Genomic DNA, 23,809 nt, shown 5'->3' with positions numbered 1-23,809 from the left:
CGCCCCCCCCCCTCCCTTTGACGCCCCCCCCCCCTCCCTTTGACGCCCCCCCCCCTCCCTTTGACGCCCCCCCCCCCTCCCTTTGACGCCCCCCCCCCTCCCTTTGACGCCCCCCCCTCCCTTTGACGCCCCCCCCTCCCTTTGACGCCCCCCCCCCTCCCTTTGACGCCCCCCCCCTCCCTTTGACGCCCCCCCCCTCCCTTTGACGCCCCCCCCCTCCCTTTGACGCCCCCCCCCCCTCCCTTTGACGCCCCCCCCTCCCTTTGACGCCCCCCCCCTCCCTTTGAGGCCCCCCCCCCTCCCTTTGACGCCCCCCCCTCCCTTTGACGCCCCCCCCCTCCCTTTGACGCCCCCCCCCTCCCTTTGACGCCCCCCCTTCCCTTTGACGCCCCCCCCTCCCTTTGACGCCCCCCCCCTCCCTTTGACGCCCCCCCCTGCCTTTGACGCCCCCCCCTGCCTTTGACGCCCCGCGCGCACACACTGACTGACTGCCGCACGCACGCACACACTGACTGACGCGCACACAAAGCCTGACTGACGCACGCACACACTGACTGAGGCACACACTGACTGTGTGTGCGTCAGTCAGTCTGTGTGTGTTTGTGTTTCTGCCTCAGACTCACTGACGCGCGAGCAAACACACAGTGACTGACGCACACACGCTACATGAAGCTGTAAAGGAGGGAGGGAGGGGGGGGACTGGATTGATGTTAATGGGGGACAAACAGAGAGAGGGGGGAGGAGAGAGAGGAACGGGAACATTACATCCCGGGCAACGCCGGGTCTCTCAGCTAGTAAAGAATAAAACTAAAAATTAAAAAAAAAAGTGTGCAAAACACCACATTAAGTGTGTAATTCACAAGGATGGGTTATCAAACTTCTAAAGAAACTCTTTAACCAGATCCACCTGCAGGAAACATTGTAAGGTGAGAGGATCAGTAACATTATACTGTAGTTTTGCACATTCATTATGCATAACAGACTGGGTAACTAACAAGCCTCGGTCATACATTTTCATATTCTGGATGAACTACTGAGCAAAGGAGGCAGCCATGAAACAGTGGGTTAGTTCATTTTCATGGGGAGGACCACTGTACTATTTTAGTTGTTGATCTTAATCAAAAATACATGAATTTTAGAGAAATCGTTATGAAAACATCTAAATGCCATGGTGTCCACAACCCTACGAGAATATGATACAGAGTATGATTCAGTAGCCGTTCCCAGCTCCTTTTACAACGATGACCCTAGCTCACCTAGCAATGCCTTGGTTATGGCAGTAGCATTCACGGACAGTTTTGTACTAGTCAGCCGTAGCCTGCAATGAATTGCAAAAAAGGAAGTAGGTTGTAAAGCAAAGAAATGGTATTTTGTACCAACCATTATAGAAAGGAAAATGTAACTTATTTATGGGTCTCATGCTCTCCAAAACATAAAACACTGCCTCTTTTTTTCTAAATAAATCCATCATAAAACCTTTCATTTTAAATATACTGTATTTACATATATACATTAACAGTACATCAGGTGAGAGCAGATTGTAATAGAGTTAAAAAAATAGTATTTATTAATTTATATACAAATCTGGAAAATACGATACTGTAGTGATAATTAATTTAGATTGTCAAATGTATTATACAGTACCAGTATGTACTGCGATTGAAATAAAATGTTTTAGATAGAAAACTAGCTAAAGTGCCCGGCTTCACACACGTTGAAGTACTCTGGAACCAGTCTGGCTTTGCACGGGTCTCCCTTCCTCTAGGTCTCTCCCTCCCATCACTTTCCTTTAATGCGTTATGAAGTCCCCAATTCTTTCCAGCTCTCTCCCCTTCTCCAGCATTCTTGCTTTCTCCTCATGTGTCAACTGACACCCTCTCTCTTTATCTGCTTTCCTACTAAAACTTTGTAACTCTGACTGTCCCTATCTGCCACCAAGCTATTGATGATGATAGATCACAACATGCTAACTTTAACCTTAGTCTCGTATTGTTTTGTTATTCTGACTGGAGCTCAGGGATACTGAGCTGGGTCCTGTCCAAATACAGAATGATGATCTAAAGCCAAACAACTGTATCTTGTCAACCCCAAAGACTGGCCAAAGAAAAAGAATAGGAATTGTGTGGTAGAAAAGAATAAAATGACAAAATAAAAAGATAGGAACATGTAAATAGTATGGTCAAGCAGTGCCAGCTTTTGGCAGATGCTCTTGCTGCCCATGCACAGGGCATATTTCTATTCTACCGTTTGCCTCCAAGCTACTTGATCGACTTGTATACAACTGGTTGATTCACTTTCTCCACTCCATCTGCCTGCATAACTCTTTTCAATCTGGTTTCCGTCTTGTACACTCCATCGAAACACTAACCAAAGTGGCCAATGGCCTACTCACAGCCAAGTCTAATGGTCACTTCTCCTTAATCTCTCGGCTGCCTTCAACGATGTTGATGACCCCCTTCTCCTGAACGCTCTCCACTTTATTGGCCTCCATGATGCAAGCTTAAGTGTTTCCTTCTCTCGTGTCTCCTCTTCTTCACTTCCTCTTTCTGTTGGGGTCCCACAAGGCTCTGTCCTTGGCCCTCTGCTCTTCTCACACTATACCTCTTCTCGTGGTAAACGAATACAATCTTTTTGTCTTTCAGTATAATCTCTATGCCAATGATATCCAAATTTACCTCTCCTCCCAGGTGATGTTGTAAGATGATGATGATATATTTATGGCTCTTTGAAAAATTCTAAATCATTGTGCTACTCATATTTGGCTCTTTTGGACTAAGAGTTTGATGACCCCTGCTCTAGAATCAAAATGTAAAACCCTAGTTCTGACTTTCAAAGCGCTCAACAATGCTGCCCCTCCCCTTACATCTCATCCCTCATCCCCAAATATATCCCTAAACGCCTCATATGTTCTGCCCACGACATCCACCTTTCATCCTACCTTATTACCTCCTCGAACTCCCACCCACAAGACTTCGCCCATGCTGCCCCCTCTCTCTGGAATTCCCTATCACGTACCATCAGACTCTCCCCAAGCTTTCAGACAATTAAAAACTCCCTGAAAACTTCACCTTTTCTTGGAAGCCTATCTGGCATACCTCTAACATCAACTCATCTCGTGTATAAAACATAAATAAGCAACTCATTCATTATGCTACAAGTCACAAAAAGGCCATAAAATTAACAATTACATTTACAACACAAAAGTACAAAAATTAAGCAGTGCCATCGTATCTAGGGAAAAGGGAGAAATGCATTGGCAGAGACGCACAGCATTTATGCCTATCATCCATTTCACAGCAATCCTGCCAATAACGTAAAGGCAATCTGGGCGTTCTGTGATACAGCAGTTAAACCTAGAAATAATCAGCATTGTGATGTCAATTTACACCATCACACTGGCAATGTAAATCCATCGACATACCACCAATCCATTGCCACTGAATGATCATTAAGTACAGTGGAGAGCAAAGTTCAAGGATGGAAAGGAGTTTATTTTCTGGGTGCAATTCTGTTCCGAATAGGGCCGTTCCATAGCTAAAGTACCTTCCTCTCCTCCTCCTTGCACTGAGGGGGGGAGGGGGGGCTGCATGATTATGAGGTCATCATGGGACAGGAACAAATGTACAAATGGTGGATCCAACAGTTGATTAACCTGCATCCAGTATTTCAGTGTTCACATTGAAAAGAAGCATAGAAAAGGGAAATACTTTAAGGACAATTAAACTTGATGAGAACCAGTGCAGCATGAAACGAGATGGGCTTCTTGACGAATAAACCTTAGAAAGCAGGGTTGGGCAATAACAAAATATATCCCATGACGACTAGAAGAAATGCACTGCAAAATCAATATTCATCATGTTAAATATAACTAAATCTGGGAAGGAGGGGTGCAGCAATCCTCCAAAGCAAGTGTGCGCAAACTTCCTGCGCAGTGCCCCGTCTGCGCTCCCCGTGTTGCGCCCCCCACCCCTTAACTTTAATGCGGCGTCATATAACGCCACGTGACTCCGCGGTATCATTTGACGCGACGCCATGAAGTCACATGACTCAGCGGTGTCATTTGCCGTTACGTTGTCATGGCGACGCGTGACCCGAAGCCGGCTCCATTCAGGTAAGCGAGTTACAGAGGCCTCGCACTGAAGTTTGCGCACTCCTGCTCGAAAGGGACATGGGGGCTTCCAGATGTGAAGGAAAAGGAGGACAAGGGGCTCTGATAAATCGGGGGGGGGGGGGGAATCTAAAATGTTTGTATTATGGAGGTATTCCGATTAAACCGGTATATTGCCCAGCTCTATTTGAAGTTAATTTTGCTTTTCAGAATCAGTCTTATGGTTTATATTTTCTTGCAACTATGTCAACGTGTAATCTTGCGCTAGCTTCTTAAACACCTGGGTGATACGGTATACTATATATGTATACAAAACCTTTCCCTAAAACATAGAATTTGATGGCAGATAAGAACGGCTTGCCCCACCATGTCTGCCCATTTTCCTACCTGCCGTAAAACATCAGACTATATTTGATCCTTGGCTGTCGTATGTAGGATACTATTGTCTATCCCAAGCAGGTTTGTATTTTCTTACTGCATTAGCCTCTCTCCATAAAGTACTTATTCACATTTTAGCTTAGCCTGCAACCCTCCACAATTCTCAGCCAATAGTCTATAAAGTGCCACCACCACCCCTCTTTGTGCTGCGAATACATCTCCCTATACATCCTGCTGACCTTCCGCATAGCTATGTTACATTGGTCGCCTACTTTTCAGTCTGCTGAAACAATGACTCCCAGGTCCCTTTCCTCTATAGTAGTTGACATAGTACTGTACCATTAAATCTGTATTTTTCCTTTGGAGTTCTGTTTGTGACAACAGAAAATAGAAGGTGCTATGCGAAATATAGATATATTGACACACACACACACACACACACACACACACACACACACACACACACACACACACACACACCTTAATTAAGGTGTGGTTGAAACCTATCCCAGCTTCAAATTGCAAAGCCAGTATAACCAACCTCACACTGATGAGACCCAAAAGGTCAAAACAGCTGTCTGTGAGTAGGTTTACTGGCTATGCACTTCTTTAGCCCAGGCTGTGATGAAAAGCTGTGTAATGCGGCAGGCATAAGCTTATAGGGGTCCATGTCAAAATGGATTTAAAGCACAAGGTGACACTGTGTGCTCATTTACATGTCATTTCCCAGAATCCCTTGCTGCAGTGGAAGCACTGTATGCTAAGAGATAATGGTGAAAAGGGCTGCAGACCTGTCGCACAAGTGATATTTTCATCACACACACACACACACACACGTAACAGTACAGGCTTTAGTGTGGCAAAAGCTGGAATCAATGTCTGTGCCAGCTCATAATGCTGAACAATGATCGTTTCTCAAATTATTTCAAGTCTCAGGCTAGTACCGGCAGGTGAGGAAGTATTCACAATTGCTTAGATTCAGTGCTAGAGGTGCCTGGAACATACTGCAGAGTAATGTGATGCAGGCCACACTGACAATCAACAAAGGATGGTTTCCACAAAAAATATGTTGTTCTATTATGTCTATTTCTCAAAGGAAAGCTCAGACACGTAATAAAAAAAAGCGGAAACAGAGTTACCACAGCAAGATAACCGTCGCTAAACATTTTCATAACAGTATGCACAATGCAAAGCACAAAGAACACTTTCCCACAATAAACTATTCTTTGCATTACATTTATACACCGGAGCGGGAGTTCAAAAAGAGAATGGAAGAAAGTTTAGACAAAAGATGCCCTGTGTATTTCTCCTGTGATTTTGCAGAATATATGAAGAAAATCTTATTTATCCGTTTGAGCAATATAAGCATAACTTGATAATGTTCTGAAAATACTGTACACCATCTGTCCGATGCTACAGGAAGAAAAACAGATTATCCACCCATATATGAACAAAGCAGCTAAGCTCTATTTCATTAACATTAACTAAATTAGAGTAATGAAATTTTAGTCCATATAGGATTTGAGATATAGATAGATATATACAAACACACGGCTTGTATAGTTGGAATTGCAAAACATACTGGACACCTAACAAGCTCCTATTGAACCCCCAAAATGACCACAACATATATATTTAGGCACTGTACCGTGTATGAGTCTCACTGGATGTGCTAAAAACTGAGCTTTGTCTGTGTTTTATGTTCTGTCTCTGGTTTTTAGTTGGAATTGCTCCTGCCAATGGCATGACAAAAATTAACACAATATTTCTGTGTAAAGGATTATCCATTTATATCACGCTAGCAGCTCTTATACGCAAGAGCAAAATAGGTGGGCATTCCAATCATTTTCGGTACAATTTTAGCTTTTATTAATGCCGTTTTAGCATTCTGAAGCAGGAGTCTCTGTTTATGACCCCTCTGCCTCCAGGTACGAGAGAAGATTTTTTTAAATGTTTTCCCTATTTGGGAACATAATAAAAGCCCTGGGCTACATGTCTGCTTGTTGTACTTAATACTTTAATTGTTTTCTACTGTTGTGCAGTGCTGGTATTTCGGATAACAGGCACTCTATCTAGTGTGTGCAGCCATCTTGCCGCGATATATAGAAGTTAAAACAAAAAATTATTCTCACCTTAAAAATGCACTAAATTCTGTTTTAATCAATCACCCAAGGCTCCGATCTATATAAATGCTGCAGGGATGAGAGCTTGCAATATACAGGCATACCCCACATTAACGTACGCAATGGGACCGGAGCATGTATGTAAAGCGAAAATGTACTTAAAGTGAAGCCCTGCCTTTTCCCCACTTATCGATGCATGTACTGTACTGCAATCGTCATATACGTGCATAACTGATGTAAATAACGGATGTGTAACAGGCTCTATAGTCTCCCCGCTTGTGCACAGCTTCGGTACAGGTAGGGAGCTGGTGTTGCTGTTCAGGACGTGCTGACAGGCGCATGCGCGAGCTGCCGTTTGCCTATTGGGCGACATGTACTTACTCGCGAGTGTACTTAAAGTGAGTGTCCTTAAACCGGGGTATGCCTGTATACCAATATAAAAATGACCCATAAAAATCACCCATTAAATATATTAAAATAAGCAAATATTTTATTACCACATTCTAGAATCAGGCAAACAGCTTGAGCACGGCCCGACGTGAACGCGACACCTTCATCTGGGGCTGGTAATAACCGGAACTACCTGGGAGGTTTAAATATTCTCCATCCACCCGCAACTCTGTATACAATGCAAGAGTATTGTGTATATATAAGCTGAAATCCATTTGTACTATATGAAGAAAATCAATATTAAATATCTCGGAGGACAGACAATGCACAGAGCCGATTAGACACTTTTCTGACACCTAAAGCCGCTATTAGAATACTTACAACAAATACTACTTAATTTGTATTTATGTTTTCAGTATCCAATGAATATAATTCCACACAAACACCCCACTAGCATGCTCTAATTAATACCAGGATTACCAAGCGCTTTCATTTCCTGCATCCAATACAGTTCTCTTTGCAGAAGCTTCTTGTATTGGTTGCCACCTCTCTCTGGAATTGGAATATGTTCTGTAGCAAGAAATTGAAATGGGCTAGAAGATGTATGTCGAGCTTCCTTAAAATAAATAGCCATTCATCAGAAGATAGAAATACACAACGGCGAACAAGAATTAACAAATTAAGGCATTTGTTATATTCCAATCACGGATTTAGTTGTCAGAAAAGTGTCTTAATTCTGAATTGTGTCTATCATATTTTATACTGATTTTCTTCATAAAGTACTAATGGATTTCAGGAGATACAGTAGATAGATAGATACACACACAATACTCTTACATTTTATACAGAGTTGGGGGTGGATGGAGAATATTTAAACCTCCCAGGTAGTTCCGGCTATTACCAGCCACAGATGAAGGTGTCACATTCACACCGGGACTGGTCGAGCATTAGGACCATGCTCAAGTTGTTCACCTGATTTTAGAATGTGGTAATAAAATATTTTTATTTTTATTATATATACACAGAATGGGTTATTTTTATATTGGTATATTGCACTCTCTCGTTCACCTTAGCTCTCATTATATTTCAATAGAGTTTGTCTTATCTATTGCAGGTATGGCTACACTTACTAATCAATGCGGGTACTTTTGCCAACACAAACACTGGTCAAGTGAAAACCAACTGGGCAGCAAACGTGCTTATGCAAGCAAGAGAATCTTATTGATACATTGTATTGTTTCTAAGGAACCTTCAAATGTAAAACTGGGCTTCTCATGAACACCTTGATCAGGAAGGGGGAAAAAAAAAAAATAACACGGCCACAATCATTAATAAAAATGTTTTTAAAAAGTGTGCGTGCTTTTCACAAAGAGGGTGAATAATACATGTTTTGTAGGGGAGGTTACCTTCAATGGTCTCTCTTAAAGCAGCAAAACACTCTTCTTCTATTGGAGCAAGGGGTCTCCCGAGCTGAAATTAATTAATTTCAGCTCAGGGACCCCCTGGTTCAAGAGATACTTCCCTCAGTAGGGGTGCCAGTATCTATGCAGGCAGAGAAACGGTGTGCCCAGCATAATGGCGACACTTAAATGTCCCGTGTCACAAGGGCCAATAGGAATTTGTGACGACATCCGGTGTTGCTTCCCATAGACCCGCGTAACCAGGACCTTTAAACTCCCCAGATATACTTGCCTCTATATGTGGTGCCTGCATCTCTGGAAACAGTGGGTCCCCAGAGCTGAAATGAATGGGGTTCGGCTCTGGGGACCACCTGCGTCAATCCTGGGGTGAGGGGAGGGAAGATGTAGTGAAAGGTATTTTTGCTGCTTTAAATGTTATGTTATAATATTATAAGAAAATATTGGCTGTGCAATACCAATAATAGAAACTCAATCTTCTAGTAAAAAAGATTGTGTGTGGTATAATAAGCCTGCAACGCTGCCTTTAAATGTAGTTTTGTAGCACAATGCGATGATTTGATTTGTGCCAAGGTCAGACAGATGTAATTGGTGTTGAATAATTAATGCTGTCATACACTGAAGCTAAAAGACCTCCACAACAATAATCAATTAATGAAAAAGATGTCAACAGAAACACTGAATAGAAATACTGAATAAACTGAACTTAACACAAACTGGGATAACTGCACACAATTATGTAACATTACATTTAATTTTAGGTGTATACAAATGTTAAACGCAGCAATTTTGCTCCCTCAATAACATTCAAAAACATAATAAACTGCTGCAGTTTCTCTAGCAGAAAAAAAGCATATAGCCAATAACACATTGTATCTAATAATATATGGTAACTTACAGAGAACAGCCACGGCTCCAGATTCAAACATAAGACATTCTTCCCTGTTTCTTGCCTCCACTATTAAGCTGAATGGAGGAGGATCCAGCTTGTGAAAGATCCGATATCCTTTACTGAAAGCCATGATGTTCTCTTACGGTCAGATGAGAAGCCCTGTAAAAAAACAATACTTAGGCCTGTCTGCTGGGAGTCCACAGAAATCAGCTATGTAACGTATTGCATAGGTGCAGAAACATGGTGAAAGATAATGTATACATAGTCAGAGAGCTACAGCACATCGTACATGTATACAGGTGCAGCCGCCATAATTTTACGAAATCACGCGGTTTATACCTCGGAATACCCATGACATGGCGCGGGATTTCTTCCAACCGTACCGCCTTTAGACGCGAGCGCAGAAAATGGCATTTTAGTGTTCTGGCTTATAAACACCTGAAATTGACACAGCAGCACAGTACTGTACACATTACAATTCATTCATTTCATTGCATATAATTGTACACAATCCATAAAATTCAAACAAAGCAAACACGATAAACGCGCGAGCCTGGGGCGATTGGCCGTCTTCATGCCGCGTGGAGTACAGCAGCGCACACGAAAGCGGCGCCGTGATGCCGTAAAATAATGGCCGCTGCATCGGTGTACCTACCCAGTATTGTTTCCCACAATCCTATCATCTCTTGGTGCAGCTCTACCTATAGCCCAGGTCTACATAGCAACATATGTTGGAGTCGCGATTAAGGTAAAAAAAGTGAAGCCATTCTTAAGGCAGTTATAAAATATTTACTATTTTGAAGGACCAGTAGACAATGTTTTACATCAATAATCTCTTTAAAACAAAATAAACAAACAAAAAATTATATTGGGCAACTTTGCAAGAAATCAAGCTGAAAAATTCAAAACAAAGGCAACGTCTACATTGTATATGCTTATGGAAATGAGGCTGGAGATGCAGTAAAACCTGGCCACAGAATGTACAGCCACAAAATCATTTGACGTTTTTGATTTGCATGTCTTTTGGTGACTAAAACCAAACTAATCAGTATAATTTATTTTATAGCGCTGACCTAGTACACAGAGTGTTGTACATTTAATAGCACAGACAAAATGAGCCTAAGCCCCCAGAAAGCTTACAATCTAATGTTGGTGCCTAACATCCCCACTTCAGCCCATTTCAGGCCTGAAATGTCAGTGGCAACATGACCATGCATCTCTCATTTAAAATAAAAAAAAAGTGTCACATTTCTTATAAAAGAATAAAATGTATTCGAGTGTTTGTTTATATTAGAACATTTTGTATGTTGTGAGTGACATTTTACAAGAAGTAAACATTTGTATTATTGCAAGATAAATCACACTTTCACTCACTCTCCTTGGCTAGCTTCTATACTGCATAAGGTCTCCAAAGAGACAGGCTGATCTTGATTTAAAATAATAATAATATATATATTTTCCCCCTTAAACTGTAAGCACATGTAATATTTACCAGCTTGTTCCCTTTGATGCGAGCAAGGAGTGATCCACTCAATTGATTGTATGTAGGTATGTATACATACTGTATGAAAATATACTTCACCAAACATTTGATTCTACCCATTTATATTTTTTTAAACTTGTGTGCTGTCTCTTTTTCCTCACTCCTTGAAACCTGGTGGAGTATATTTTCTATATGCTTTATAGGATGTGTGCACTTTCCAATATCGGCTTTATCAAACACACTAATAAAAACAAGAATGAGATAAACAAAAAGAATAATGATGAGAAACTGTTTAAATTACCACCCCAAGGCTGTCACATACTGGTCGTTTTCAGAAGTACCACAAGGCAACACAGGTGTTCATCCCTTTCGTTGTTATCATTGCCAGCAATTCAATACAAGTTGATATTTAGGTTTATATTAACTAAGCGAAGACCTGCAAAGCAATGGCTAAGAATGAGCTGTATGGGGTATACTAATAAAGCACATCCTTGTAAATATGCACCATCCAGACTCTTGCGTTCTTCTCAAGGATGTCTTCTTTCTACCCCCTTTGTATCTAAAGCCCTCTCCCGCCTTAAACCCTTTTCACTGACTGCCCCACACCTCTGGAATACCCTTCCCCTCAGTACCCGACTAGCACCCTCTCTATCCACCTTTAAGACCCACCTTAAGACACACTTGCTTAAAGAAGCATATGAATAGCACTGTGAATATTCTGAACACAGGATACATAAAGCTTGGCCCCCTGCAGACGCACTTACCAGAATTCCCTCCTAAGGTCTCTATATGTTCCCCTACCTACCAATTAGACTGTAAGCTCCTCGGGGCAGGAACTCCTCTTCCTTAATGTTACTTTTATGTCTAAAGCACTTATTCCCATGCTCTGTTATTTATTTGATTACCACATGTATTACTACTGTGAAGCGCTATGTACATTAATGGCGCTATATAAATAAAGACATACAATACGTGCCCTAATATCAAAATACATTGCAATACTTGCCATGTTGCTTAAAGAACATAATACCGACCCAATCTAACTGACATTTTCTCTAGGCAAATACAAGGAGTGGCCAACTCCAGTCCTCAAGGACCACCTACATACAGGTCAGGTTTTAAGGCTATCCGTGCTTTGGCACAGCTGGCTCAATCAATGACTGAAGAAGGGATAGCCTTAAAACCTGACCTGTTAGTGGCCCTTGAGGACTGGAGTTGACCACTCCTGCATCAAACCATCCAGGACCAAAAGGAACCTGCAACTCAATGCATCTGAAATATAACTTTAAACTATATTTTCAAAGAATAGAGATAAGGCTGAATAGAGATAAGCCCGGGTGTGCTCCAACAAGTGCGCTTCTTGTTAGGGATCAGGTTGTATTCACAGCCATCTCAATTCTTTGAAAATATACCTCAATTCAGCACACAGGTAGCACCCACATGCCGCTCTTAGGCATTAGGGCGCAATTCAAATATATAATACTTATTGCACTTCATTATCAGTGAGCAGTACAGTCTCTTCTAATTTTGTGAAAATAACTTTAAACTATACTCAAACCTACATTAAGACTATAATTTCAAACACATCAAAAACAAGCAAGGCTACCTTAACCCCTTTCAGTATCAGATGCTCCTGCATCTAACGCACCTGAAATATCCTTACAAAGCACATTTAAAAAATTACATTTTTAAAAAAAAGTGACAACCCAGAGGTTCTCTTTTTTATTTTTATTTTTTAAACAGGGACCACACCGAAACTGTGTATTTTGTGTTAGGTACCCCCATTCTGTATTCAGTCTACAAAAGGAAAGAGATCTAAGAATAAAACCCATTAAAAAGTTGAATATGGTATTTCACTGGCTGATGCAGGAAACCGGTCACTGGGCATTTGTCACCCTCCTCCCTTCTCTGTGCCATTTCCTTTATCTGTCAGTGTCTCAAACCCTCCCCCCCCACTTCAGTACTACAGGGAGCAGCACACAGTGCATCTCACATTATATTATAAAAGCACATTAAAATAAAGACTACATATCCCTATGCATTACTAGATCTGGACCTATGGAACCGAAACAGGATTCCCATGCCCTCCAGCTGCACCTATTTGTTTATGACTTGCACCTATTAAACCCAGAAATACCTATTAAACCCAGAAATACCTGCTGTGCCTATTCCTGTCTCTCCCCTCAGGGCAGCTCGGGATATTACAGCAGTATGAAGATCAAGGACTGATGTGATAAATATCCAGAGGGTTATAATAGGGGAGCTATTACTGTATGTAATGGATATATAAGTATATACACAAATAAGTGCTGTGTGGGTAGAATGATATGAATGTATTTATTACATTGCATATGGAGCTGCTGGTAGGCTCCTCTATACACAGTGACAGAGGAACGGAAGCAACCCCATTCTCATGTTCCCAATGTTAGGGGGTCTGGATTTCTATTATAATAATAAAATACAGATTATGATGGGAGTGCTTTGCAGGCCCCTCTGGCATTGGAGGGGTTTATATATAACAAACAGTATAATGATAACACATAGCGTTATGAGCTCGGGCTGGCCGTGGTGCTGTGGGGGCCTCACACCCCATAACCAGCCCTCTGACAGCTCCCCCTCCTCCTCCATGCTGTCACTGGAGGGGGGGGTGGAGGCAGGACAAGCACCGTGTCTCACTGCATACGGGCGTGGTTACATACCCGGTGCGCGCGGCGAGGCTCCGGTACCGCGTCGTCTGCCGGGAAACGGTGACAAGTTCCCGCTGCGCGCTCCCGACTGGACCCGCTGAGTGAGTGAGGCGCGCGCGGAAGGTATCAGCCGCAGCCTCCCCAGTGTCTCGCGCTAGCCCCGCCCCCCACCTGCTGATCAACCACCCAGTACTGGGGGGGCGGGTCTTTACCCGATGGCGTCAAGACGTCAGGGGCGTTAGTACGGCGGCTGCTGCCATACCTGATTCGGGCAAATGGGGGAAGTGTCTGAGGATCACGTGGCCTTACCTATGATCACCATAGAGGTTATTGTAGATGAGATATAATACAATAAGACCCAAAGGGGGGTCCAAAAGAATCCTATGATGAGCACTCGCTGTGGATATCAAAGTGGTGACCATATAAGTCCTAAATGTATAAATAACCTTGATCAGTATTAGTGATTATGGGTAAATGACTTCACAAATACACAACCTCCTATATAGATCATATAGGATACGGATGAAAAATAATAAAGTTTTATTTATAACAATGTTTAAAAATGCATGGAATATATATGTAGCACATGTACCCCCACCCTCTAGGAGATACAGTTTCTGCTACCGGTATCTGTGGTGCGCATACCTGTGAGGGTCCAGGAGAGCCGAGTTGATCTGCGATATTTTGGAGATCAGGACAGGCTTGTGATGTCTTCTAGTTCTGTGCCAGCGCCTCCAGCTTCAGTGGACTCTGGAAGTACCAGAGGCAGTCCCCTTCTGAAGCACTCTCTTACACTCCGCTCAAATACTGACTCCAGGCAGGTGTAACATAGAACAGGGGCTTTATTGTGCATCACGGCATCCGATGGTGTCACAGCATCTTTAGGGTCTCAGATGATCCCAGGCATCTGGTTGGTGCTTGTTCATGAGTCTGGAACCTTGATGATTCAGGCCAGTCAGCCCTGCGGCCTGACTGGCCTCTCCCACTCCCTGGAGGGGAGGAGGGGGAACTCACATCCTCTCCTTAGGAAGGAGGGGAACAGACTCTTCAATTTGGCACTGCCTTTCTGAGGAACCAGAAGAGGAGGGCTCAAAGTCTGTACCTACGGTATACCTGATACTGGCTATTCACAGGCCATGAGTCACCACCACACTTCAGTCACTCGGAGAGGAGCATGAGGGGGGTCAAAAGCCCACAGAATGGCCTGTCACAGCCTAGACTACTAAGGCCTTACGTGACAGGGGTAAGAGACAGGCAGAAAATACTAACCATGTTACATATACATAACATAAGTAATAAAAACCCTCCATGATGATAGGCATACACCAGCATAATGTGACAAAGATAAACTAACGCGCTCTCTCTTGACAGGATAAGTAGAATAAATAGATAAACATTGACAATACTACCGTAAACCAACAGGCTCCTACATGCACTCAAATAAACAGTGCACTACTTCGGTGTCTGCTGTTTGCTGCTCAAACCTCAAGGAATCTTTCCAGGATCCCCAAGATAGGAAGAAACAAAATACAAGGTGAGCGTAAGGGAAACACACTAGAAACTCCTCAGACTAATGCTGAGTTAATTCCTTGTTATATGATACACAGCCTGTGCATTGGGAGACGCACAGGTTACCAATGAACCAATTGATGGGGTAGGTACAATAAAATATAGTATAGTATGGTCACTACTCACACGGCCTTGTGTGAGCAAAAGTTTCAACTGGTATTTTTACAGTCTCTGTTGGATTATACGGCCGCCATTGTGGATCGGCGCGCGCATGCGCAGTGGTTGCACATGCGCAGATAGCGATCGGGAGTTGCGGCGGCCATTGCAGAGTCGCGCATGCGCATTTACGATCGCGCACGCGGCCCCAATGGTCAGTAGCCTCCGCGGGACTACAATTCCCATGAGGCCTAGGGAGGCATGTACCAGGTGCCCCAGAGCAGCCAATGAGGGTCAAGGATTCCCTGCAGCAGGGAATGGATACTTTTCGCGCGCGGAGAGAGAAGGCAGTTGAAGCTGGGAGCTGGGTAAGTGAGGGTGCAGGGGAGCAGTAGCCCCTTGCACTAGGCTAGTCACCCCTATAGGCCCCAGATAACTATTATCATTGCCCCAGCTTGTGGTGACTTCAGGGACAGGCCGTAAGTAAGGAGATCTGCCCCTTTAGCTGTTTGATTAGCCCAAAGAACCAGTCATCGGCGCGCAGCCTGATCACTGGGTCTGGGCTCAGACCCCCTCTAGATAGAGACTATCTTCACGGAGGACCCCGCCACGCATTGACTGCGGCCTGCGGGCTGGAGACGGACCAGCTCTAAGGTATAGACGGTACGGTGTACGGTGATATTATCCACGCCGGAATTCACCCCAGGCGGATCCAATTCACCCCAGGCGGATCCAAGTCTGTTATCTTGCTGTACCCAGGTGCCGGAGCCCGGGCAGGTACCTATAGTATTGCACTAACACTCCACGGGATAGAGCTATCTCCAACACTTTGGGGTGGGCTTGGACATAAGGGACATCAGGGAATTGCTGCCCAGCACCCAGGTACTTTGGGAACACCTATGTTGATATGTGGGTGGGGAACTTCTATACGTATGGTTATATGCATATTACTGTGTGGTACAGAGTACCGAGGTTATTAGTTATAGTAAAACGGTTGCTAGCATATGCTGTGTGCGTGCATTATTATTATTATTGTTCCTGTAAGAGGACCCTCCCACCCTGTTGGGAACCCTTACAGGTGGAGGCGCTGTATCCGAATAATCAGGTAACCCCAGGCTCCCAGGGGCGGAGGTTCAGGCCTTCTGTGAGCCTATCAGGTAACGCACCACACACGGTAACACAAGTGTATTTCCACATATGGTCCCCATCTGCGATTGGGGGGGGGGGGAAACTGTGTTACATATATATATATACAAAGGGACCCCAGCACGCAAATAGATACAATAGACAATTTGAATAAGTCAATAAAGGTGTATTTGGCAAAATTAGTAGCAGCTGTACAATATAATGCAGGGACTGGAGATCATATCTTGCGAAACAACAACTACAATAATGTGGAGGGAAGGGAGTGGTTGGGGGTGAAAAAAAGGGGGATGGAGGATAACAACAATGTGACGACAAAAGGAGGGGAAAAAACCCAGGAAAAACGTATAATACACGTAAAAATGTAGGGTGGAAAAAGTAAGGGACAAAGAACGTTTCGGGGCCTTTGACGCCCCTTCTTCAAGCCCGTTCCCACAGATAGAAATGATCTGTGGTTCTTCCTTAATTAAAGCTGCAGTTCAGTCTTTTTTTTTTTTTTTTTTTTTTTTTTACTTCAATAGTTTCATGTGGGCAATCTCTAATTACCTAAAGAACTGTATAGCTGCAGGTCAATTCGTTCTCCATGTATTGATCGGCGAAATTTGGTGACATAATTAGTGAAGGGATCTGTTTTTCTTCTGCTTCTGTCTCTCTGTGGAAGCTCAGGAATATTCATGAGCACTCCTGCACTGACATGTATGGCAGGGCTGACAAAGGGGTGTGCCAGGGCTTGTGACAGGACATGAAGGGGCAGTGCCTTAGCAAATGGCTGTTAAAATAGAATACAAGAAAATTGGTCTTTCAAAGTTGTTGTTTTTAAAACAGAAAATGCTAAAAGTATTTTTTCTTACTACAGAACTGATTTATTAAAAAAAACACACATGCAGGATATTGACTGAACTGCAGCTTTAACACCCCTCCAACACCAAAATCTCTAGATAAACAGCACATATGATTTACTAGATGTATAGACCTAGTCTAAATAACATTAAGGTAAACTAACCTGTATAGTTCAGATAATCACAAGATATGATCAAGGGAATAAGTAATATTGTTAAATCCTATAACTTGTATAATGAGTATATTCAGATAATCACAAAATGTGATGAAGGATATGCAAATAATCAATATTGCTAAACCCTTCCTAGGATGCTATTGGATTGCTAACATACAGTGCAAGTCCCACCATGAATTCTATAGTCAAAGCCTGAGACTAACAGCTGGAGGTAAACAAGTAAGTATAAGTAAAGCAAATAAGGCAAAATACGAATCCTCTGCTGTTGCAAACGTCTATGACTCTCCTGGGGCAGTCTGGTGGAACTTGCACTTTTTACGTGTATTATACGTTTTTCCTGTTTTTTCCCCCTCCTTTTGTCGTCACATTGTTGTTATCCTTCCTCCCCCCTTTTTTTTTACCCCCAACCACTCCCTTCCCTCCACATTATTGTAGTTGTTGTTTCACGAGATGTGATCTCCAGACCCTGCATTTGGGTATATTGTACAGCTGCTACAAATTTTGTGTTTGAGGTGAATCCTTCACGTCAGCTGATCCTTGGTCACGTGCACACGCATCCATACGCTCTGACGTGCAGTCTGGGCGAAGCAGGTCCCGCTGTCTACGCTCACCCCATTGTATACATGGGAGGCATTGAAATATCTGCAACTGCATTATCAGCTAAGACGTCCTGGAGGGAAACTACTGCGGAGTACCTGCTACCCACCAATTGGACAAGAGATTACATCAGATGTGCCTGATTATATCCTACTTCTCGTAAGTAGTGTTCCAATTTTCCCCCATTAGATGAACACCAGCATCACGCTTCCTATGTGATTCAATTGTTTTATATTATTTTATATTTTATTAAATTGTTGTACTTTATCTAGCATCTGTTGTGGAGTGTGTATGTGTTTGTTGGTCTATTATAGTTAATTGTGTACAGTCTATTGTTTTGTTGTTTGTATGTAGTGTACCTTTAGTATTTGTATCTGGCAAACAGTATACTGTACACTAGGATATTTTTATATACTTATCTCCACATGTCCTGAGGACATCTCCAAGGTCATCCGAGGCATACTGGATTTACCGTACTGGACGCACATGCATGGATTGATCCATCCTGTTACCTTGATATCTGGACATTTATTTAGAGGCGCCGGAATATATTTGTTGTTATCTATGTATTTCTGATTTGTATCAGTCAGTACTTTCTAGGCAGCACCGTGATTACACATTTAATAGTCTCCAATGGTGATTAGACATGTGATAATCTAGGTGTATTTTCACATTACAGTATCACTGCAGGCAAGAGTTAATTACTGTAGTCCTTCTTGAGCATTAGCGCTTCAGCACTTTCCTTTCTAGCACTTTCAATAGCAGATGTCAATGCCTCTGAAAGATGTTTCTGATATCATTGCACTGATTTTATTTATAATTTTTTTTTTACTAGGAATTATAGGCTAAAGCTTTAAAATTCTGGGCATTGTTGAAATCCCTACTCTCTGATTGGTTATTCATTCAGTAATACCCGGAATTTTAGCAGCTTGCAAAGTGTTTATTTCCAGCCAATCAGTTTTTCCTTTTGTCAGAACAGCTCTGAGACAGGGCAGGGGATTGGTCAGGAAGCAGCAGCAGGCAGTGACTCCTCCCCTTCCCTCCGTGAACACAGCTTCATTTTGAGTTGAGGAGAGAGAGAGTGTGTAGCTGCAAAGTAAGTGGCTGTCTGCAGTTTGTTTGTAACCTCTATCTCTTTAGTGTGTGTGTGTAGCTGCAGTATGTGTGTGTAGCTGCAGTGTGTGTGTGTGTATGTACTGCAGTGTGTGTAGCTGCAGTGTGTGTGTGTATCTGCAGAGTGTGTGCGGCTGCAGTGCGTGTGTGTGTGTACACAGAGGAGGTGGCAGTGTGTGGATATAGATAGCTGCAGTGTAAGCGTATATAGAGGTGCTTTAATGTATTTACCATTTTATTTTAATTAAAAAAATCTATATAACTATACAAAAGTGTCTATTATTTATTAAATAAGCCTACATTTAGCCTATAATAGTAATAATCCCCTCAGAACAGGGCATTACTGACCAATAATGCCCTGGCTGGGCTAAAGTCCCTCGGCTTCGTCTCGGGCCTTCAACTCTTCCAGCCAGAGCATAATTGGCCAGTAATGCCCTGTTCTTCAGGGATTATTACTTAAGTAATACATTGAGAGTTACCTCTCTTTTTCAAGTATGTCCTGGGCACAGAGTTATAACAACACATGGTTACATTAAATCAACAGAGTCAAAGAGTACAGTCAATTCACAGACATTTCATGGACAGATAGAGTTGGAAAATTGGGCACCGGGGCTAAAAGGGCTGGTGAGTTTCAGATTGAAATAGAGAAGCTTTAACATCACCAAACATCAGTGAACTGCAGCAAACGGCTCACACCCTTTGGCTGCCCTTCGGCTGAGCCAAAGGCTGTCCAGCTTTGTGGCGACACAGATGTACACTGAAGGGGTTCAGATTAAATGCAGCTGTGAATACAAAGTTCTTGGCTCATTAACATTCCAGTGGGTGGGGTTGACGTTCCACAAAAGTACAAGCAAAGGTTAACCCTTAGCACGCTAATCCTGTGCAGAGGGGAGCAGCTCTTAAGGAGCCCCATCAGGCTGTCCGCCTTTGGGGCAACACAGATGAACACTGGGGTGGATGAGATTCAATGCAGCTGATTACTGATTGTACCGATAAAGCTGATAGTATCCTCTCTCCGATTGTTGGTATTTAAATCTGTGATAAGAAGTTTGGACCTAGTTGAAGCAGCCCGTCGATAGGCCTTCTTAATTGTCCCTTTTGTGTATCCCCTTTCCTGAAAACGTTCACTCGTTGCCTGCTTGGTTGTTAAGATCTTGCAATGTAGAACAATTGTACCTCAGCCCGAGGAACTGGCCCGTTATTAACCATATGTTTCGGATGGTGACTATCGGCCCTCAACAAACAGTTTGTTGCCTTTCCTGAAGATGGTTGTTTCTTATTTCCCTTCCTTATTTTTGGTAATCGTAAGGTCGAGGAAATCAATGCTTTCTTTACTGATCTGGTACATGCGTATCAGGTTATGGTCATTTAAATTCAACGTATTGATGAATTCTCTGAGTTCTTCCGTGCCCTTTCAGAGGAGCAATATATCATCAATATACCTGATCCACGCCTCAAATTCAGTATATTTCTCCATTTCTGTTGTATACATTTAGTCACGCCCACTAACACTCCTTTTGACACTTTTGTACATATATATTATGTGGTAATAGTTGGGGTTTCTCAGAGCTTGTTGGGAATCTGTGTATAGTGGTAGAAATGCGTAAGATTATTCATAAAGAATTATGCCACGGCCCGATTGTGCAAGTTCAGCTGTGCGCGGAAAAAGTCTTAGTCAAATGTAAACCTGGAGAACATCCCAGAACGATTTTAACATGGCTCCCCACAGCATTAAGGGCTCTGATGTCACAAAGGTTGCACCCATGTGTTGTCATGAGTAGATTGAGCAATTAATTTGTCTCGCTGAAGACCATGTCTCCTCCCACCAGCTTCAATATTTAGCTCTGGGCCGCCACCAAATGGAGGATTGTAATATTGCATCACTTATGTCACTTTTATTTCCTGTCATGTTTGATGCGATTAAAATTTTATTATTTTCGTTTTTATTATCCAGTTTGGATCTCCTCAAGAGGATGTTCTGAGTCAGCTGTCTCATTATATGGTACCCACTCCCAGTGGTAGAGATTGTTATACTATTTCTGACTCATATGGTCATTTACCACCATTCTTCAGTGAGTCCTTTTCAGGTTTCCCTGCACGCCTGGCGTCATGGGGGCGCCGCTTCGCCCATTCTCTCATGCGCAACCCCCTCCGTGCACTACCGTACTACCAAAAAAAAAAAACTAAAACTCCTAACCTCCGCTTGATAGGACAAAAAAAATTAAATAAAGACCACCTGTGAGGAGTGGCTATATGTAGGACCTCCTATAGGTGCATGTCTTTAATTTGTCCTATCCCAGCTCGAAGGTGGGACTTAACCCATTGGTGCCCACTGCCATAGAGATGCTCAGGAAATAAATACCTTCTTTTCCTGATACTTTGTTATATAGAATAAAATGAATAAAGTTATCATTTATTGTATTATCATTGCATAGCTGAAATTACACTGCCTTTGAAGTGGGTGAACCTAGTTTCACTGTAGCCAGTTGACAAAGATATCTTTGTGTGTTAGAATCGTGTTTCTCTCTCCTAAATCTGTATCAGCGTCTCTCCTGCTGAAATCCCTCTCCCGGCTTCCTATTAAATCCCGTATTACTTTCAAAATTCTCCTCCACACTTTTAAGGCTTTACACTCTTCTGCCCCTCTGTATATCTCAGTCCTAATTTCTCGCTATACAGCTGCCCGACTCTTACGTTCTGCTCAAGGATGTCTTCTGTCTTCCCCTTTTCAATTTCCTGCCTAAATCCTCTCACTCACTGCCCTACAGGATGCAGGCAGGGGGGGAGGGGGCGGGGGGGAAGAGAATTATTGCGACTGCATTTTGGACAGTTCAGCACATCTCAGGACTCGCATGTCTTAGCACTGCCTTTTTAAATTTTCCACTAAACCTTAATGCCCTGTGGGAGACAAAAAGTGAACAGGCAAATTTGCAACAGATGAAATTAGGACTGTGAAAACATTTGTGGCGTATGCCCTCTGGTCCTAATATAATCGATTAATTACACTGTACACACTTTGGAGCAGCGACTCCTTTAGGTTACACTCTAATTTATACAACTCTTTCCGGTGTTATGCCCTGTAAAATACATCTGTAAATTGCTGCCTACATTGGCTGGCGTTATATAAATTCTGTAATAATAATTATACAAACGCCTGTCAGTAAGGCCCTTATTCTATATACAGGGAAGGGGCCATATTAAAACAAAGCAGCTTCACAAGAATTTAAAAAATAAAAATGGGTGAACAATGTGTAACACCCCTTAGTATACATGTATACACGCTGCCCCCCAGTGGATATACGTAGTTAACCTGCTCTGCATACCACAATGTTCGTCAAAAAGAAATATCGTGTGGCGCAAACAGTTAAAGTGACAAAAAAAAAAAAAAAAAAAAAAAGAGGAAAGTAACTAAAATTAGTGATCGAAAAATCAGCCAAGTCCGTGCAATGTCCCAAATCTGAAAATAAAAATACACGTCATGGCAGCAGGACTGTGGAGATAAAACGGGCAGGGTGTGAGCGGAGAGGGAGACCCAAGAGTGAGGACCTGTCCCGAGGAGCCCGGCAGAAAAGGGTGGCAGAGCCTAAAACACCAGCAGGACTGCAAGGGACAGAAGCTGTGGTTCACATAAAGCCAGAGACCAGCTGGGAGCCCGCTCCTACAAACACGAGGCCTTGTACATACTGTAATAGGTGCGTGCGCGCATGACGTCACGCGCGCCTGCTGCACAGGCGATCCGTGGCCTATGGGGTCTGGAGGAAACGTGACCAACAGCTCTAATTCAATGTTTGGGGGCGTGCCTGTGAAATCACGTGAGCGGTTCGCCCTCAGTGGCTGAACCACGCACGTGACCCAGCCGTCACACGACAAAATCAAGATTCTCGCAAAAAAAAGTCGCGCTCGATGGCCGTACGCATTGCCTTATAGGCTTTTGTGGGCGGCACACGCAATGTTGTGCTAACTATGGACACGGGCTTAGTATCCTTTCTAAGTGCTCTGGGCACAACACCCACTGTAAAGTAACAGGCGTGCAATTATTTCAACTACAAAACACTACACAAGCTCCAACACTGTGCTGGCACCTAGTGGCCCTTTAACTTCGGACACAGGACTGAACAAGTTACTCTGTGGGACATTTGTGCAGCGAGGTTTATTATACTGCATGTATATCGCCTTAAGTGGGGTCTGTGGTCTCCTGACATTGAAGGCCACTGCATGCGATTCCTGTGTTCCCTACATATATACAGTAGTACTATTATTTATACGTTGCGTGTCCTGCTTCATTCCCTGACTGCAGCCTGGTTATTCTCTCTAAGGTACAGGGGAGGTGGACTCGGGCACCCACCCTAGTATATACATATAGGGAAATAAAGAGGGGTTACAAATGAATTGCTCAATCTACTCATGACAACACATGGGTGCAATCTTTGTGACATCAGAGCCCTTAATGCTCTTAGGAGCCATTTTAAAATCGTTCTGGGATGTTCTCCAGGTTTACATTTGACTAAGACTTTTTCCGCGCACAGCTGAACTTGCACAATCGGGCCGTGGCACAATTCTTTATGAATAATCTTACGCATTACTACCATTATACACCGATTCCCAACAAGCTCTGAGAAACACCAACTATTACCACATAATATATATGTACATAAGTGTCAAAAGGAGTGTTAGTGGGCGTGGCAAAATGTATACAACAAACAAAAATGCCCAAAGCTACTTCCATTGTGACAAAATTACACAGTGCAATACCTATCTATCTCTTGAAAAAAGGGTAATTTAGTTTAACCCTTTGGC

At 43.0% G+C, this 23,809-nt stretch overlaps 1 protein-coding gene across 9 annotated transcripts in view; it reads right to left on the bottom strand.

The window, feature by feature from the left end:
* The window catches only part of SYNJ1 (synaptojanin 1), a 79,616-nt gene extending 65,970 nt beyond the window's left edge, over positions 1–13,646 (bottom strand). For all 9 annotated transcript variants that reach the window (XM_075593872.1, XM_075593873.1, XM_075593876.1 and 6 more), the window contains exons 1-2: positions 13,492–13,646; positions 9,316–9,468 (exon numbers count right to left, since the gene is read on the bottom strand). In XM_075593872.1, coding sequence (XP_075449987.1) covers positions 9,316–9,439 — 124 coding nt within the window. In that variant the 5' untranslated portion in view covers positions 9,440–9,468; positions 13,492–13,646. The remainder of the gene's footprint in view (positions 1–9,315; positions 9,469–13,491) is intronic.
* Positions 13,647–23,809: the final 10,163 nt, after the last annotated feature.

The sequence above is a fragment of the Ascaphus truei genome, chromosome 3, assembly GCF_040206685.1.
Source record: "Ascaphus truei isolate aAscTru1 chromosome 3, aAscTru1.hap1, whole genome shotgun sequence".
NCBI classification, from domain to species: Eukaryota; Metazoa; Chordata; class Amphibia; order Anura; family Ascaphidae; genus Ascaphus; species Ascaphus truei.
Note: the sequence above shows the minus strand (reverse complement) of the source record. Positions and strands in the feature narration are given on the sequence as shown.